Below are 20,399 nucleotides of genomic sequence, written 5' to 3'. Positions count from 1 at the left end.
TTCATGGCCCCCCACTCTACATTCGTTCCCAAGTATTCTCAGGTATGCCAACAAGCCTTAAGGGACTCGTTCAATACTATACATTTCCTTCTTTCCCCCGATTAAACCTTTACTTAACCAGGTTTTCCTAAATTTACCAGCTTTACCCCAAATTCCAATATTTATCATATGCACATCAAAGCATACAGTGAAACGTGCCACTTGAGTTAAGTTCCAACACACTCAAGGACGTGCTGGGGATAGCCCGCAGGAGTTGCCACTCAATTCAGTATCAACATGCTCGGCGAACAACACAGAACATAACAAGCCCCCGTTCTTCCCTTCCACCCACCCACGCACAAACTTCTCGCTGAGCTTGAGCTTAATCCATCTCCCTCTTAAACCTTTTTTGCCCATTATGCCACCGGTGTTTCGATGCTGCAATGAAGGTCCTCCATCTCTGATGGCGTTCAGGGATTCCTCCATCATATCAGTAACTTCCTCTCGGTTTTCACTACTGCCAGTCCTGCAAGACCCAGAAGGAGACTCAGGAATACCGTCACGCACAGATGCAGAAGGATTCTTCATTGCCATTTCCGTAACAGTTTTGTTTGACCGGTCAGTGTTGTTAGCCCTGAGCTGAACCTCCCAAACTTGGAGGACCAGTGGACCACTCTTAGTTTGGCCTCTACCTCTTCGTCACCTGTTCGGCATGAGGAACCCTACCAAGAGGCAAAGCATAAAACCCTGACTCCAGCCGGCATAGCTCTCTGGGTCATTGAGGTAAGCAAGCCTCCAAGCCATGACAAGGTTGTGGTCCTCTTGGAGGTCCCTTTTAAACACCTTCCGCTTATCAGGTCTTGGTTTTTCCCTGAGCAGCTGCTTCCAGCCTATCTCTCTGAAACATTTTCTGTCTCAGCATGTTGATGTCCAGTGCGCACTAAACCAAGTTCAACAATTTCAGATAACCTACCTTTCTTGCTTGGGTCAGAACCGGCCATTCCTGATGTAGGTGAACTTACCTCTTCTCCCTTTCCAGATGCTGCCTGATCTGCTGACTATTTCCCTCAAACACACCTTCCAAATGTTCAAAGTGGGAAACAGTCCGGAAATAGATGATCTTAGGAACCCAATCGCATTTTCTGGGGCACAAGAAATTCTGCCGATGCCGGATGCCCTGTGCAACGCACTCAAAGTGCTGGAGGAGCTCAGCGGGGCAGGCAGCATCTCGGGAGAGGTCGACGTTTCGGGGCCACATTCCTCCAGCATTTCGTGTGTGAGGCATCTGGTGGGGAACCACCTCAGACTGGGGGCCCAATTAAATGTTCACGATGTTGACAGCTTAGTGTTCTAATTCCCACTGCTTAGTCTTGCACGCCTATTTAAAATATATATATATATACTGTATAATTCTTCTCTTGCTACTTACCTTAATCCCTTTCTTCCCAGGTATTAAAGCCACAGGAGAGGATTTGGGACGCATGCGTAGGTGTCTTTCACCGCCGTTAAGCCCCTCTTTCCCTGCTGTGGTCCGGGGTTCGTACTCTGTGCAGGTTGGGCGAATGGCGGGGAACGGGGGAGAGGGGGAACGCAGCCAAGCCTCGGGAGAGGGAAAGATTAACCAGCAAACGGTAGACGCACTAGGGGAAAACCAGGATCTTCAGGAAGGCACTGCGGCCAGGTTATCCCGCAACCCTTCAGGAGAATCGGAGTATCAAGTCTCTTTGTTTGTTAAGGTACATTTGCAGCAGCTTCCATTCCGCGTCGAGAACTAATCAATTTTAAATCTTAAACCTCCAATTTTGCACAAAAATATAGTGAAGTATGTTTAGGAGGCTTTGCAAAGATTTAAAAGTCACTGGGGAATTTCCCTGCAGATGTATTTGAATCCACTTTAATTTGAAGTATTTGCATTCTGAACGGAGCATATTCAACCCTGAGTGTTTGTATTGAAAACCCAGTCCCCGCGCTTTGTGTGGTAGGTTATGCGTTATTGCAAATATCAGTTTGCAAAAGCATGTTTCGACTCTTCTGTTTGCTGCACCGGTTTGTTGGCACATCCCGCCACATCATTTTTTTTTGGTGACCTCGTTGTAAATTGCAAAGTCGTCTGCCTGAAAGACAGCCCGAACACCTACAAGCCCCTCCCCGTCGCGAAGGCGGCCCCACAGCATCAAAGGGGACAAATTAAAAGGTCACTTGACAACTGGAACATTTGTGTCAATGAAATGGTTTCCTGTAGCGTCTGCAAGTCGCAGAAGAAAGAGAACATTAACTCTCAACTTCTTGAGAGCACTGTTATAAGACTGTTGCATTGTTTCCTAATCTGACAAGATGTACTCTTGACCTCACAATCTACTGTGTTATGGAATTGCACCTGATCCTGTATGGGCAGTGAACTTTATCTGGAACTGTAACACTTTATTCTGCATTTTCTTATTGTCCTTTCCAACCTGGACACACTCTTGTAATGAAATGACCTGTTTTGATGGCAGTCAAGATAAGTTTTCACTCTATCTGGTATACGTGACAAAAATAAGTTAAGTACAAGTTCAAGGTTAATTGTCATTTAACCATCACTTGAGTGGTGGTGTGTCCATTGTATCCACTGATGACAGGAAACCTGTGCAGGAGAGTTTTGAAAGTAGAAGAGCTGTTGAACTGGGGCAGTTCCACTCTCTTGACCTCAGGAGGCTGGGACCAGTGGTACCAATAAGCGTCACAAACTGGGGTCGTCCTTGGTTGCGGTAGATGACCACGAAGCCCTCTGTGCTGTGTCAATCCCTTCGCTTTCCACGGAGCGTCGCGGTACCGCCTTCCCGGCCGTTGGATCTCTCTGTAGAGCTCATCCGTCCAGTCCCCCGTAGCTGACTTTACATGCTGGGACAGGCGTGTCCCTAGCTCACTGGGGCCTGAGGCCACCAGCTATCCTCACCTGATTTAGCCTGCTAGTCGAAATTATGTACCAGGGTGTGGTCGCTGTCAGATGCAAACAGCTGCTTGGAGCCACAGGTGAGAGCTGAGTGTCCGGTGGGGACCAAAGGTGAATGAGCTGCCTCAGAATGGACATGACAAGCACCTTCACCATTGGTGTTACCCCTCCCTGAACACCCCTATACACGCCATCCACAAGAGTACAGACAAAAGATCAGCGTTCCTCTGGGGCCAAGGTGCAAAGCACAGTATCAATAGTTGCACAGAGCATATATAATTATGATAGCAGAAAAATACACAGTTGCAAAAAATATAGGCTCAGAGCGTCCTGGCCCGTAGATTGATTGATGGTGCATTGATATTGTCCTGGAGCCATGATTGTACAGGAACAAGCCCGCAGCAGTTCCTCATCGCGCGCAGTGCTGCTGCAGGCAAGTGCAATCCAGCCTGTCTTCCACTGAGTGAACACTGGAGGGCAGCACTGATGGGAGGGGCCATCACCCAACATGGTATGGAATCCAGTAGCACACAGCCGGCTCCAGTGTCTACTTGCTTGGCAGCTGAGGCATGAGGGCCTGGTCTGCATCACAACCAAGGCCACGCAGCTCCCTCACCATCCGTCTTGTCATTGAACCAGTGAATCGGACTTGCAGTATTCTACATTACCGATGTCCAAAAGGGTCTTGCAGTCACAACAAAAATGTCCAAGACAGTCACTTGCACTGTCCGTTGGACTGCGCACCGCCTCTGAGGCCTTCTGCCTTGAATGAAACAGATCGCAATAAGTCCATTTCCACAGCAATCAAGCTACTTGCTAGTGGGGTAGACTTGCAGTACTTGATGTTATTGATTACTAGCAGCGTCTTGTGATTGTGGACAAAGAATAACCAATTACCCCGTTGGCTGGATCCTGAGAGGTCGCTGCATCTGACTGTACCACCATCTCACTGGAAATCAATTTACCCTTTTACCAAATTAGAAGTTGGGACTGAGATCTTTCTTTAAGAAAAAAAAGCAATTCTATAGCTTTTATCTAGTGCAGCAATCTCCTGATAATTTGCTTTTGCACTATGTAAATCCTGCAGTTTGGCATCGGACTCACCGGTAATAATTGTTGCACTCCCTTTCCACTCACTGGGACTCTGATCCCTCCCAGTTTACTTTCCTAGAAGTTTGCATAGGTTTGGCATGTCACAAAATTTTAGACAAACTTCTATTGATGCAGAGTAGAAAGTATCCGAAGTGGTTGAGTCACCGCCTGGTACGGAAACACAAATGCCCAGAAACAGAGAAGTCTACCGAATGTGGTGGATACAGCCCAGTCCATCACAGGCAAAGCTCACCCCACCATTGAATATATTTACATGGAACCCAGTGGCAAGAAAGCGGCATCCTTCATCAAAGACCCTCGCCATTTGGGCCTTGCCCTCTGCTGACCACTATATCGGGCAGCAGGCATAGAAGCCTTGGGTTCCACATCACCAGGTTTAGGAACAGTTATCATCCTGCAACCATTAGGCTCCTGAAATGATGGGGATAACTTTATTCACCACTGCCCTGACCTGCTTCTATGACCTACAGACTCACTTTCAAAGACTATTTACAACTCGAGTTCTCAGTTTTAGCTTAAACCTATCATCCCTACTACAGCATAGGCTGCTGACAGCAACTTGTCAGTCCTCTGTCCTGGGCCAATCTTTCAAGTTGATCCCAGGTGTAGCCCATCGGAGATCCTCCCTCTCCCAGCAATGAAGTCTTTTAGAGCTTCTGTTGGTGTTTTTATAGCTCTGGGTTTGTAACGGGATGGGGTTGCTAGCCTCCTGCCCAACCCTCTTCCTTTCACAGTCAGGATTCAGACTGTCCATATTCTCAGTATTACTATATTATTTGCGCAGTTTGCTTTCTTTTAAACATTTTTTGTCAGTCTTTGACAGTTTATGTAAAGTTTTTGTAAATTATGTTTCTTATTTTTTACCTGTAAGTGTTTGCAAGGAAATGAATTTCAAGGTAAGACATACATACTTTGAGAAGAAATTTACTTTGACTTTGACGGTTGCTTGGCGATTGGAAAATTTATCTTTATACTGTGTAATATTCTACGTGTGTATTAAATGTTATGGTACTAATAGAAATAGCATCCAATAGCCGTAGAGCACTGCAGCACAGAAACAGGCCCTTCAGCCCATTTACTCTGAAAAACTATCATTCTGCCTGGTCCCACCAACTTGCATTTAGACCATGACCCTACAAACCCCTCCCATTCATGTATTTATCCCAACTTCCCTTAAATGTTGCAATCAAATCCACGTCCACTATTTCTGCTGGCAACTCGTTTCACACTTGTACTACTCTCTGAGCGAAGAAGTTCTCATTAAATATTTCACCTTTTACCCTAACCTTTGACCTTTACTTTTAGTCTCACCCAACTAAAGTAGAAAAGGCATACTTACATTTACCATATCTATACCCCTCCTAATTTTGCATACCTCTTTCAAATCTCCTCTCGTTCTCCTATGCTCCGGGCAATAGCATACTCAACCTTTCCCTATAATTCATGTTCTCATGATAACATCTTTGAAAGTTTTCTCTTGTGCTGTTTCAATCTTATTTATGGCTTTCCTGTATTTAGGTGACCAGAACTGCGCACAATACTCCAAATTAGGCCTCACCAATATCTTGCACAACTTTAAGTTAACAATGATTTATGAAGGCCGATGTGCCAATGGCACTTATACGAGCCTATCTACCTGTGACACCACTTCCAAGGAATTATTGATCCGTATTCCCAGATCCCTTTGTTCTACCGCACTCCTCAGTGTGTACCGTGTTCACTGCCGTATCCTGGTTTGGCACAAAGGTCCTGGGTATGAAGAATTACCAGAGATGTACAGGCAGTACTATTCTGCAGGTCTGCATTGAAGGTTTTAAGACCATAAGACATAGGAGCAGAATTGGGCCATTTGGCCCATTGTGTCTGCCCTGCCATTTCATCAAGGCTGATCCAATTTTCCTCGCAGCCCCAATTTCCTGCCATCTCCCCATATCCCTTCATGCTCTGACCATTCATGAATCTATCATTCTCCGCCTTAAATATACATTAAGACTTGGCCTGCACAGCTGCCTGTGCCAAAGAATTTCACAGATTCACTACTCTTTGGCAAAAGAAATTCCTCCTCATCTCTGTTCCAAAAGGACAGCCCTGTATTCTGAAGCTGCGTCATTTGGTCTTAGACTCTTCCACCATAGGAAATGTCCACTCCACATCCACTCTATCAAGGCCTTTCACTATTCAATATGTTTCAATGAGATCACCCCTCATTCTTTGGAATTCTAGTGAATACAGGCCCAGAGCCATCAAACGCTCTTCATATGACAAACCATTCAATCCTGGAATAATTTTTATGAACCTCCTTTGAAACCTCTCCAGTCTCAGCACATCCTTTCTAAGATAAGGGGCCCAAAACTGCTCACAATACTCCAAGTGAGGCCTCACCAGTTCTTTATAAAGTTTCAACATTACATCCTTGCTTTTATATTCTAGCCCTCTTGAAATGAATCCTAACATGGCATTTGCCTTCTTCACCACAGACTCAACCTGCAAATTAACCTTTATGGAATCCTGCAGAAGGACTCCCCAATCCCTTTGCACCTCAGTTTGTTGTATTTTCTCTCCATTTAGAAAATAGTTAACCCTTTCATTTCTCCTACCAATGTGCATTACCATACACTTCCCAACACTGTACTCCACCTGCTATTTCATTGCCCGTTCTCCTAATCTAAGTCCTTCTGTAGCCTCTCTACTTCCTCAAAGCTGGCTGCCCTTCCATCTATTTTCATATCATCTGCAAACTTTACAACAAAGCCATCAATCCGTCATCTAAATCATTGACATAGAAGTCAAAAAGAATCGGTCCCAACGGAGACCCCTGTGGAACACCACTAGCCACCGGCAGCCAGCCAGAAAAGGCTCCATTTATTCCTCCTCTTTCCTTCCTGCCAATCAGCCACTGGTTAATCCACGCTAGAATCTTTCCTGTAATACCAAGGGCTCATAGCTTGTTAAGCAGCCTCGTGTGGCACCTTGTCAAAGGCCTTCTGAAAATCCAAGTACACAACATCAACCGATTCTCCTTTGAATATCCTGCTTGTCATTTCTTCAAAGAATTCCGACAGATTTGTCAGGCAAGTTTTTCCCTTGAGGAAACCATGCTGTCTATGGCCTATTTTATCATGTGCCTCCAAGTACTCTGAGTCCTCATACTTAATAATCAACTTCAATATCTTCTCAACCACATAGGTCAGACTAACTGGCCTATAGTTTATTTTCTTCTGCCTCTCTCCCTTCTTGAAGAGTGGAGTGACATTAGCAATTTTCCAATCTTCTGGAACCATTGCATAATCTTGTAATTCTTAAAAGATCATAACTAATGCCTCTGCGATCTCTTTGGCCACCACTTTCAGAACTCTGGGGTGTACCCCATCTGGTCCGGGTAACTTTACCTTCAGACCTTTCTGGTTCCCAAGAACCTTGTCTCTAGTTATGGTAACTTCGCACACTTCATGTCACCGACACCTGGAAGTTACACCATACTGCTTGTGTCTTCCACTGATGCAAAGTACTTATTCAGTTTGTCTGCCATTTTGTTGTCCCCCATTAATACTTAGTGTTGGAGCATAAAGCCATCCACACACTTCAATTCCACAGACCACTCCCACTCCGATATATCTGTCCATGGCCTCCTCTACCGTCAAGATGAGGCCACACGCAGGTCGATGGAGCAATACCTTATCTCCTGCCTAGGTAGCCTCCTACCTGCTGGCATGAACATCCAACTCAGACCTCTGTTGATACCCCTGCCCCATCCCTTAGCCCATTCCTATCTAAAATTTTAGTCTGGTTCTCCTTCTCTCTCTTTCCCCCCCTCACTATAATCTCCCCCCAGCCCTACCTTTCTTTCTCTTTCATATCCCATAATTCTCCACCTTCCCTCAGCCCATTTCCCTCCAGCCTATCACTTCCCAGCTCTCTACTTCATCCCTCCCCCCACTTCTTATCCCCCCTCGACCATCCCATGTTACTTCACTCCAGATGAAGGGTTTCGGCCCGAAACGTCATCACTACCTCCTCCCATAGATGCTGTCTGGCCTGCCGAGTTCTGCCAGCATTTTGTGTTTTTATTTAATTCTTATAATATTTGTGAATGACTTTTTCATCATCTATTATTATAAAAGTTTTGTTTTATTTCATAACCTGATGTCAGCCTTCCAGTAGTATAGCCTCAGATGCTGATGCATGGGAAGCAGGCCAGGGACAAATGGAGACGCAAGGATTGGTACTGGTTTATTATTGTTACGTGTACCAGGATACAGTGAAAAGCTTGTCTTGCATACTGTTCATACAGATCAGATCATTGCACAGTGCATTGAAGTAGAACAAAGTAAAACAATAACAGAATGCGGATTAAAGTGTAAAGTTAACTGTGAAAGTGCAGTGTAAGTAACCAATAAGGTAAAAGATCATCACGAGATAGATTGTGAGGGCAAGAGTCCAGCTTCTCATATTTGGGAACTATTTAGTAGTCTTATAACAGCAGGATAGAAGCTGTCTTTGTGCTTTCAGGCTTTTGAAGAAATCATCGAAAAATTGAAACTAGATTTTTAAAGTTTTGTAGTGATGTGCTTGTTTATGGCGTTCCCCTTTTAAAATCTGCTAGTGTTTCTGAAAGCCTGCTTACCACCTGCTCCTTTGTGTTAACTTAATCTGGATTGTGACGGGGCATCACGCTGCAGTCCCTTCCTGGTGACTTATAAAGAGAGACTAGAGATGACCTTTATTAGTCATATTTACATGGAAAAATCGAAACAAGTAGTGAAATGCGCATTTATGTCAATTAGAATCAGTCAGGATGGTGCTCGGGACTGTCCACAAATGTCACCACACTTCCGGCACCAATATAACATGCTGACAACTTGCTGACCTTAACCCATGCATCTTTGGATTGTGGGAGAAAGCAGGAACACACGGAAGAAACCCATGTGGTCAAGGGGAGAATGTACAAACCTTACAGGCAGTGGTAGAACTGAACCCTACACGGTGATTGTTAGCAAACGGGCTAACTGCTACTCTCCTGTGCCACTCCTGACACACTTGTTCCATGATTTTGTTTTAAATTTTATTTTTCCCGAATGAGAAGGTGTAACCAGTGGAGTGTCTCAAAAACTATTTCTTGGCTTTCAGTCATTTACACTGTGTATTAATACCTGGAGGAAGAGGCAGAGGATAAATTATCCAAGTTTGCTGATGATCGGTGAAAAGTTGAGCAGTGATGAGGACTCCTGGGCTGATAGATAGCTTAAATGAGTGGGTAAAAGTTAGTCGTGGTATTGATTTATTGTTGTAAAGTGCACCCAGATAAGAGTAAAAAACTGTCTTGCTTACTGCTCACACTGAGCAACACAGGGCACTGCAGTATGTCAATCCATGGCCTTGTCTACTGTTGTGATGAGGCCACACTTAGGTTGGAGGAACGACACCTTGTATTCCATCTGGGTAGCCTCCAACCTCATGACATGAACATTGATATCTCGAACTTCTGGTAATGTCCCCCACCATCCCCTCCTTCACCAGTCTGCTTCCCCTTTTCCTTCTCTCACCTTATCTCCTTGCCTGCCCATTGCCTCCCTCTGGTGCTCCTCCCCCTTTTTCTTTCTTCCATGGCCTTCTGTCCCCACCTATCAGGCTCCCCCTTCTCCAGCCCTGTATCTGTTTCACCAATCAACTTCCCAGCTGTTTACACTGCTTCCTGCCCCCCCCCCCCAGGTTTCTCCTATCGCCTTGTGTTTCTCTCTTCCCCCAATGCCCATATTTTAAATCTACTCCTCATCTTTCTTTTCCTCCAGTCCTGCTGAAGGGTCTCGGCCTGATACGTCGACGGTACATTTTTTTCCACAAATGCTACCTGGCCTGCTGAGTTCCTCCAGCATTTTGGGTGTGTTGCTTGGAATTGTACAGGATGTTTGTTGAGGCTCTTCTTGGAGTACAGTGCAGAGTTTTAGTTCTTGTTTGTAAGCTAATTCCCTTATTTAAGAAACGATATATCAGCACAGGAGGTAGTCTAGAAGAGGTTTGTTACATACGCGCAGAGCAAGATAATGGAGCAGTAGGATTAAATGTTTTTACCGAGTTCTGCTAGCCTCTGTACAGGCTGGGCAATTTAGCACTGTGGGAGCTATGAACCAGGCCCACCGAGACAAGAAGATGTGCACTCGAAATCCCACGTGGAACGAGAGAGCCCTCAGTGCGAGGGAGGCCCAATTGCTTCACCACACGATCAATTGGCTGCACGTGCACTTACCATATTCTCGCAATTAATCTGATACACTTCCAGATTCACTTTGCTAAACCCTGAGATTGAAATGTCCTGTCACGATTTACTTAAAAAGAAATGTAGACCTGTGTTCTTTGGAGTTTGAAAGAATGAAGGATGATCTGAAGAGACCCTAAGGGTTTAACAAGGTGGATGTTGAGATGTTTCTATTAGTAGAGAGTCTTGAATGAGGAGACATGATTACCAGAGCAGCACGTTACGGTTAGCACAATCACCGTTTGGGTTTCGATTCCACCACTGTCTGTAAGGAGTTTGTACGTTCTCCCCATGACCTTGTGGGTTTCCTCTGGGCGCTCTGGTTTCGTCCTGCATTCCAAGGACCTATGGTTAGGCACAGTGAGTTCTGGGCGTGCTATGTTGACTGTCCAGTCCTTGGACTGTGTTGGTCGTTGATGCAAAACGATGCATTTCATTATTTGCTTCAATATATGTAGCAAATCTTTACAAGCAACACACACAAAATGCTGGAGGAACTCAGCAGGCTAGGCAACATCTATGGAAAAGAGTACAGTCGACGTTTTGGGCTGGTGAAAAAAGGTGAGGAGTCAGAGTAAGAAGGTGGGGGAGGGGAGGAAGAAACACAAGGTGATAGGTGAATCTGGGAGGGGGAAGTAAAAAGCTGGGAAGCTAATGGTGAAAGAGATACAGGGCTGGAGAAGGGGGAATCTAATAGGAGAGGATGGAAGGCCATGCAAGAAAGAAAAAGGGGAAGGAAAACCAGAGGGTGGTGGTGGGCAGGCAAGGCGATAAGGTGAGAGAGTTAAAAGAGGATGGGAAGTAGAGAAGGGGGATGTCATTACCGGAAGTTCAAGAAATCGATGTTCATGCCATCAGGTTGAAGTCTACCTGGACAGAATATAAGGTATTGCTCTTCCAATTTGAGTGTGGCCTCATTTTGGCAGTAGAGGAGACCATGGACTGACATATTGGAATGGGAATGGGAAGTGGAATTAAAATGGGTGGCCACTGGGAGATCTTGTTTTATCTTTAAAGAGGAGTAATTGAAGTGTATGGGCAATTTCTTCTTGCTGAATCTAAGGAATTCTCTAAGCCAGGGTATTGTAAAGATTAATGGGGGTAATGTGGATGTTGGAAATGCAATTCGGAAGTTTGTAGATGACAGAACTGGTGGTAGTGTCATTGAAGAGGAAGTCTGTCTTCAGCTACAGAGTTAAATTTATGAGTTGGTACTATGGGCAGAGCAGTGGCAGATGGTGAGGCATTTTTTGGGAGAACCAAGAAGGCTAAAACATACACAGTGAATGACCGTAATTCAGGAAAAACAGAGTTCCTGAAGACAGCAGCACTTTTAGATAACAAAGTAATTAAGGCATTTGGGATACTCGCCACCTGTAGCAAGGTACAAAGTAAAATTATTATCAAAATACATACACAGTATGTCACTGGGTGGAGATATGACTCTACCAAAGGGGTGTAAGGTGCTTCTTCCCTCCACTAGCCTACTGGTCACCCTTGGGCAAGGTATAGCACCTTACGTAGCTCCCCCACCCCGATCAGGGTCATGTCAAGTCATGGAGCAGCTGGTGCTTATCACAAGTCCTGGTTGTGTGACTACTGACGACGGGCAGACACTCTCTGAAGAGTGTTAATAATGGCTGTGTTGCAAAGACGCTGTCCAGAAGATAATGGCAGACCACTGCTGTAGAAAAAATTGCCAAGAACAATCATGGTCATGGAGACCACGGTCGCCCACGTCAGTATGAAACGGCACATGATGATGATGATATGTCACCAAATACTACCCTGAGATTATTTTTCTTGCAGGCATTCAAGGGCATAAGATATAAAGACAAGGAGACAATGGTAGAACTTCAGAGGATACAGGGGTCCGTGTTGGGGCCGCTGCTTTTTACGTTGTATATCAACGATTTGGATTATGGAATAGATGGCTTTGTGGCTAAATTTGCCGATGATACAAAGATAGGTGGAGGGGCCGGTAGTGCTGAGGAAACACAGAGTCTGCAGAGAGACTTGGATAGATTGGGAGAATGGGCAAAGAAGTGGCAAATGAAATACAGTGTTGGAAAGTGTACGGTCATGCACTTTGGTAGAAGAAATAAACCGGCAGACTATTATTTAAATGGGGAGAGAATTCAAAGTTCTCGTGGAACTTGGGAGTCCTCGTGCAGGATACCCTTAAGGTTAACCTCCAGGCTGAGTCGGTGGTGAAGAAGGCGAATGCAATGTTGGCATTCATTTCTAGAGGAATAGAGTATAGGAGCAGGGATGTGATGTTGAGGCTCAATAAGGCACTGGTAAGACCTCACTTGGAGTACTGTGTGCAGTTTTGGGCTCCTTATTTAAGAAAGGATGTGCTGACGTTGGAGAGGATTCAGAGAAGATTCACTAGAATGATTCTGGGAATGAGAGGGTTAACATATGAAGAACATTTGACCGCTCTTGGACTGTACTCCTTGGAGTTTAAAAGATTGAGGGGGACCTCATAGAAACATTTTGAATGTTGAAAGGCATGGACAGAGTGGATGTGGCAAAGTTGTTTCCCATGGTGGGGGAGTCTAGTACGAGAAGGCATGACTTGAGGATTGAAGGGTACCCATTCAGAACAGAGATGCAAAGAAATTTTTTTAGCCAGAGGGTGGTGAATCTGTGGAATTTGTTGCCACGGGCGGCAGTGGAGGTCAAGTCATTGGGTGTATTTAAGGCAGAGATTGATAGGTATCTGAGTAGCCAGGGCATCAAAGGTTATAGTGAGAAGGGAGGGGAGTGGGACTAAATAGGAGAATGGATCAGCTCATGATAAAATGGCGGACCAGACTCGATGGGCTGAATGGCCGACTTCTGCTCCTTTGTCTTATGGTCTAATATTAGGCCACAGTTAGAATGCATCTCTGGTCACTACACTTTAGGAAGGATGTGATGGTCTTGATAAAGGTGCTAGGATGTTATCTGGGATGAAGCATTTCACCCAGCGGGAGAGGCTGGGATTGTCTTCCTTGTAGAGGAGGACACTGGGGAGGGGAGGGGAGGAGACTGACTGAGGTTTGCAGAATTTTGAGGGACATAGGTAGTTCAAGATGGTGAGAAAAGTTTTTCGTCTATGGAGCTGTATCAGCTGCCTTGGTAGCAGAGCTGTGGGTTTAGGAGGTGTTGTCAAAACAGCCTAGCCGAGTGCCTGCGGTACCTTTTATCCTTTGTTCTTCCAGCTAATTGGTCTGTTCCTTTGCCTGAGTCAAGAGGCACTGGCAAATGATTAGTGAGGTGGCACCCTGCCCATGTCATCATGACCACTCTTCCACTGTGTTCCCACTAATGAAGCACAGGCAAGTGTTTCCTGGTAAATACAATAGATTAGCTTGTCAACTTTATGTCAAAGAAACCGGCTGTTTGCAAATGATTAATAGGTGCCAACACAAACAGGATGAAGTCATGGCACCTGATTTGCCCTGTATTGTGAATATTGTAGTCAGCCGTTCACAAAGTGGGAGATAAATTAAGCAACTATTTTGTATCTGCTTCAGGAATAAGACATAGAAAACTTTCTCTAATTAGCGGAAAACAGAAGTCAAAATTGAGTTTAATGTCATATGTCTACGGTAGCAATACACTCACTGGCCGCTTTGTTAGGTACAGGAGTGGAACCTGGTGTGATATGCTGCTGCTGTAGGCCATCCACTTCCAGGTTCAAAGCAACACTCACAAATGCTGGAGGAACTCGGCAATCAAGCAGCATCTATGGAAATGAATAAACAGTCGATGTTTCAGGCCGAGACCCTTCTTCAGAACTGGAGAGGAAGGGGAAAGACACCAGGATAAATAGGTGAGGGAGGGGAAAGATGTTAGCAAGAGGTGATGGGTGATGCCAGGTGGGTAGGAAGGACTTGGGAGGAAGGACTCTGATAGGACAGGAGAGTGGACCATAGTTGAAAGGGAAGGAGGAGGAGTCCTAGGTGAAGTGATAGGTAGTTGAGAAGAGGTGAGAGTGGGGAAGAGAAGAAGAGGAGAGGGGGGAGGCAAGTTTTGTTTACCAGAAGGAGAAATTGATACTAATACTATCACGTTGGAAGTGACCCAGATGGAATAGAAGGTGATGCTCCTCCACCCAGAAGGTGGCTCCATCTTGGTACACGAGGAGGCCATGGACCAATATCTCGGAATGGGAATTGGAATTAAAGTGCTTGGCTACTGGGAAGTAACACTTTTCTCGGATGGAGTGGAGGTGTTCAATGAAGTGGTTCCCCAATTTACGACGGGCCTCGCCAATGTAGAGGAAGCTATGTTGGGAGCACCCGAACACAATAGATGACTCCAGCAGATTCACAGGTGAGTATTGCCTCACTTGGAAGGACCGTTTGGGCCCCTGAATGGAGGTGAATTGGCAGGTGTAGAACTTAGGCTGCTTGCAGGGGTAAGTGCCAAGGGGGAGATTAATGGGGAGGAGCAAATGGCCAAGGGAATTGCAGAGGGAGGGATTGCTGTGGAAAACAGAAAGGAAGGAGGTAAAAATATGTTGAGAGGTAGGATCCCTTTGGAGATGGCGGAAGTTGTGCAGGATGATGTATTGGAAGCAGAGGCTGATGGAGTGGTAGGTTAGAACGAGAAATTCTATCCCTGTTAAAGTGGCAGGAAGATGGCATGAGGGCGGATCTTCAGGAAATGGAGTAGATGCAGTGCCAATAGTAGAGGGAGGGAAACCCCACTTTTTTTTAAAGAAGGGGGACATCTCTGATGTCCTGGAAAAGAAAGCCATGTCCTGGGAACAGATGTGGTGGAGGCGAAAGAACTGAGAAAAGGGAATAGTATTTTTGCAGGAGATTAAGTTAGGAAAAGGTGTAGTCAAGCTAACTGAGGGAATCAGTAGGTTTATAAAAGAAGTTGGTTGACAGTTTGACTCCAGAGATGGTGAAAGAGAGATCAAGAAAGAAGGAGGAGTGTCAGAAATGGACTAAGTGAATTTAAAGGCAGGGTGGAAGTTAGAGGCAACGTTGATGAAATTGAAGAGCTCAGCATGGGTGCACGATGCAGCATTAATGAAGTCGTCAATGTAGTGGAGGCAGAGTTGGAGAACATTACTGGGAAAAGCTTGGACCTTGGACTGTTCCACATAGCCAACAAAGAGGGCGGCATAGCTGGGGTCCATACAGGTGTACATTGCTACCCCTTGAGTCTGGAGAAACTGGGAGGGGCCGAAAGAAAAATTGTTGAGGGTGGGGACCAGTTCTGCCAGACAGAGAGAGTGGTGGTAGACGAGAAGTGGTCGGTTTTGATACTGAGAAAGAAGTAGAGAGCTTTGAAGCCTTCTTGATGGGGATAGAAGTGTATAGGGACTGAACATCCATGGTGAAAATGAGATGGTCAGGACTAGGGAACCGAAAGTTGCTGAGGAGGTTGAGAGTACGATAAAGGTTACAGATGGGAAAGGATTGAACCAAGGGGGATAGAATGGAGTTGAAGTATGAGAACATGAGTTCTGTGGGGCAGGAGCAGGCAGCAACAATAGGCTTACCCAGACAGTCAGATTTTTTTGGATCTTGAGGAGGAGGTAGAAGTGAGCAGTGCGGGGTAAGGGAACTATGAGCTTGGTGGCAGTGGATGGGTGTTCTCCAGAGTTGATGAGGTCAGTGATGGTGTTGGGGTCAGTTTTCTGATGGGTCTGAGTGGGGTCCTCCTCACGAGGTAGGTAGGAGGAGGTGTCTGAGAGTTGCCGCCTGGCCACAGTGAGATGGGATCAGTGTGCCATAGTACAGCAGCACCCTCTTTGTCTGCAGGTTCAATGGTAAGGTTGGGATTGTCTCAGAGTGGAAGGTTGGAGGGAATGGTGAAGACAGGGCAAGAATTAGAGCTGGGATCAGAGGTGGGGGAAGAGAGTTGGTGTTGCCCAAGCCGAGAGGAGGGTTGGGGTGTTCAGGAAAGGTGGCGTGGGAGAAAGATAGAAGCTCCAATGACCCAAGAAGTGACAGTGGAGCCTGAGAGTCACGGAGTTCGAGAGTGGTGGTGGGAGAAGGAGAGCCTGGGGAGCCAGCAGCAGTGAATAAAGTCCCAGCCTAGAGGTGTTGACTGTCCAGGCTGGAGCCGGAGCCAGGTTCGATGTGCTGTGTGCTCAGAGATGCTCTTTTGCCACCATTGTGGTTACTGTTGCCTTCCTGTCAGCTTGAACCAAGCGGGCCATTCTCATCATACTTCTCTCATTAACATTTTTGTCCACAGAACTGCCACTCACTGGATGTTTTTTATTTGTCTTTCACACCATTCTCAGTAAGCTCTGCAATGTAGATGTCCAAAGTAAATATATTATCAAAGTCCTAAATGATGGATGCTGCTTTTCTGCAAAAGCACTTCGTGGAGATGTGCTCAATGGTGGGGAGGGTTTTACCTGTGATCGATTGGGCCATATCCACTGCTTTTCAAGGGCATTAGTGTTTCCATACCAGGCTGTGATTTGGCCAATCAATATACTCTCCACTTTATAGAAGTTTGTAAAGTTTTGGATGTCAGACCGAATCTTCACAAACTTCTAAGGAAGTGGAGGTGCTGCCGTGTTCAGAATCAGATTTAATATCACTGGCATATGTTGTGATTTTTGTTAATTTTACAGCAGCTGGAGAGTGAAATACATGATAAATATAGAGAAGGAAAAGACTGAGTATATGTATTAGTAAAATTAAAATATTTAGTGCAAAATAACAGAAATAAAAAAGTAGTGAGGTAGTGTTCATGGGTTCAGTGTCCGTTTAGAAAATCGGATGGCAGAGGGGAAGAAGCTGTTCCTGAATTGCTGAGTGTGAGTCTTCAGGCTTCTGTACCTCTTTCCTGATGGTATGGAGTGTTTTAGTTGACAAACCAAATCTCCTCAGACTCCTGCACTGTCTTGCCTTCTTTATGGCTGCATCAACATCCAGGTTAGTTCCTCAAAGATATTGACTGCCAGGAACCTGAAATTGCTCACTCTCTCCACTTCTGATTCCTCTGAGGATTGGTTTGTGTTCTCTGTTCTTACCTTTCTGACGTCCACAGTCAGCTCTTTGGTCTTACTGGCGTTGAGTGCCAGGTTGTTTCTGCGACACCACTCAACTAGCTGGCATATGTCGCTCCTGTACGATCTTTCAGCCAACAATCGTTGTATCATCAGCAAATTTATAGATGGCATTTGAGCTATGCCTAGCCACGCAGTTATGTGTGTAGAGAGAGTAGAGCAGTGGGCTAAGCACACATCCCTGTGTTGCACAGGGTTGATTATCAGCGAGGTGGAGATGTTACTTCCAGTCCCCATAAATTGTGGTCTTCAGGTTAGGAGATCAAGGATCCAGTTCCAGAGGGAGATAGAGGCCTATAGTCTATAGCTTTTTGATCAGGACTGTAGAAATGATGGTGTTAAATGCTGAGCTATAGTCAATAAACAGCATCCTGACATGGGTATTTGCATTGTCCAGATGATCCAACGCTGCGTGACCGAAGTTGCTGACCCTATCTACCTCTGGTCCCCCTGATGATGACTGGCTCATAGACCTCTGAGTTCCTCATCCTGAAATCAATAATCTGCTCCTTGGTCTTACTGACATTCAGTGAGAGGTTGTTGTTGTGGATCCATTCAGCCAGATTTTCAGTCTCCCTCCTATATGCTAAGTTGTCACCACCTTTGATTCAGCCAATGTAATCAGCATGCTTAAACATGCCGTTGATTAGATATTTACATTAACAGGGAGGTGTACCTAATAAATTAATCGCTGAGTACATGTTACATTATCACATCAGACCGAGATGTGCTGTCATGCTGAAAATTGTGGGCATGGTATATTGGCGCCAGAGTGTGTGGCAACTCTTGTGGGTTGCTCCCAACACATCCTTGGGTGTGTCGGTTGTTAAACAATGCATTTCACTGTATGTTTCGATGTACATGTGATAAATCTGAATCTGATGAAGTCATGCTACGGTCACGGTTGCAGATCCTGCTATCTGCCTGGGTCGTAGGGGAGCTGTACAGATGAGTGCTTGGGTGAGGTAAAGTATCTCGGAAGTTACTCTCTCCCTGTCCTTGTTTGTTAATTCCTCATCTGTAGGGTTTTTTTTAGATGAGTGAGAATGGCCCCAGGGGAAGTGTTTTGCGTGGGATGTGGGAAGTCTGGGAGATCTTTAGTCTTCCAGATAAACACATCTGCCGCAGGTGCACCGATTTGCAGTTCTTGAGAAATTGTATTGAGGAACTGGAGCTGCAACTTGATGACCATCGACTCGTATGGGAGAATGAGGAGGTGATAGACAGGAGCTACAGGGAGGTAGTCACCCCTAGGTTGTAGGAGACAGGTAATTGGGTGTCAGTCCGGAAAAGGAGGGGAAATGCACAGACAGTGCAGAGTACGCCTGCGGCCATTCCCCTCAATATTAAGTGTACAACTTCAGATACTATTGAGGGGAATGACCTGCTTGGAGTGGGGGGAGTGAGGGTGAGTCACTGTGACAGGGTCTCTGGTATTGAGTCTGGCGCTGTGGCTGAGAGGAGCAGAGAGGTGAAGAGGACTGCAGTGTTGATAGGGGATTCCTTAGTCAGAGGAGCAGAGACGAGATACTGTGGGTGCGATTGAGTCATCCGGATGGTATGTTGCCTCCCTGGTGCCAGGATCATGAATGTCTAGGATCAGGTTCATGCATTCCAAAGGGTTAGGGTGAGCAGCCTTGAAGACTTGGTTCATATTGGCACCAATGGCATAGGTAGACGAGGTGAGGAGGTCCTGAAGAGAGATTAAAGGGAGCTGGGTAGAAAGCTGAGAAACAGGACCTTCAGCATAGTAATCTTTGGATTGCTGCCTTTGCCATGTGCCAGTGAAAGTAAGAATAAGATGATATGGCAGTTGAATGCATAGCTGAGGAACTGGTATATGGGACAGGGGTTCAGATTTATGGATCGTTAGGATCTCTTTGGGGGAAGGATTACACCTGCATCCGAGGAGGACCAATATCCTTGTGGGCAGATTGCCTAAAGCTGTTTGGGTGGGTGTAAACAAATTTGACAGGGGGATGGGAACTAGAGTGATAATGCTAAAGATGAGGTAGTTGGTTTACAAACGGGGGTAATGTGCAGTGAGACTCCTAGCAAGGAAAGACTGATGACAGAGCAAAGTTGCTGTCAATAGGATGAGTTGCAATGTCAAAAAGGTGGACAAAATCGAAAAGTGTGAATATGGGACAAAGGTATTATATTTGTGCTCAGTATACAGAATAAGGTTGGAGAACATGTGGCACAGTTGCAGATTGGCATGTATGATGTTGTAAGCATCATTGAATCATGACTGAAAGAAAAAACGGGGATGGTGCCGGAGGATTGGCGTATTGCTCATGTGGTTCCATTGTTTAAAAAGGGTTCTAAGAGTAAACCTAGCAATTATCAGCCTGTAAGTTTGATGTCAATGGTGGGTAAATTAATGGAAAGTATTCTTAGAGATGGTATATATAATTATCTGAATAGACAGGGTCTGATTAGGGACAGTCAACATGGATTTGTGCGTGGAAGGTCATGTTTGACAAATCTTACTGAATTTTTTGAAGAGGTTACTAGGAAAGTTGACGAGGGTAAAGCAGTGCATGTTGTCTATATGGACTTCAGTAAGGCCTTTGACAGGGTTCCACACGGAAGGTTAGTTAGGAAGGTTCAATCGTTAGGTACTAATATTGAAGTAGTAAAATGGATTCAACAGTGGCTGGATGGGAGATGCCAGAGGAGTAGTGGTGGATAACTGTTTGTCAGGTTGGAGGCCGGTGTCTAGCGGGGTGCCTCAGGGATCTGTACTGGGTCCAATGTTGTTTGTCATATACATTAATGATCTGGATGATGGGGTGATAAATTGGATTAGTAATTATGCAGATGATACTAAGATAGGTGGAGTTGTGGATAATGAAGTAGGTTTTCAAGGCTTGCAGAGAGATTTAGGTCAGTTAGAACATTGGGCTGAAAGATGGCAGATGGAGTTTAATGCTGATAAGTGTGAGGTGCTACATTTTGGTAGGACTAATCAAAATAGGACATACATGGTAAATGGTAGGGCATTGAGAAATGCAATAGAACCAAGTGATCTAGGAATAACGGTGCATAGTTCCCTGAAGGTGGAATCTCATGTGGATAGGGTG

The 20,399-nt window shown here is 45.4% G+C and overlaps 1 protein-coding gene across 3 annotated transcripts in view; it reads left to right on the top strand.

Moving 5' to 3' along the window:
• The first annotated feature begins 1,495 nt into the window (after positions 1–1,495).
• LOC140727496 (chloride intracellular channel protein 5) overlaps positions 1,496–20,399 on the top strand; it is a 68,881-nt gene continuing 49,977 nt past the window's right edge. For 2 of the 3 annotated variants that reach the window (XM_073044856.1, XM_073044854.1), the window contains exon 1: positions 1,496–1,715. In XM_073044856.1, coding sequence (XP_072900957.1) covers positions 1,542–1,715 — 174 coding nt within the window. In that variant the 5' untranslated portion in view covers positions 1,496–1,541. Of the gene's footprint in view, positions 1,716–18,231; positions 18,279–20,399 lie in introns of those variants that run through there. The other variant, XM_073044855.1, reaches the window with a different exon arrangement.

Source organism: Hemitrygon akajei, chromosome 5 (genome assembly GCF_048418815.1).
Source record: "Hemitrygon akajei chromosome 5, sHemAka1.3, whole genome shotgun sequence".
Classification (NCBI taxonomy): Eukaryota; Metazoa; Chordata; class Chondrichthyes; order Myliobatiformes; family Dasyatidae; genus Hemitrygon; species Hemitrygon akajei.
Note: the sequence above shows the minus strand (reverse complement) of the source record. Positions and strands in the feature narration are given on the sequence as shown.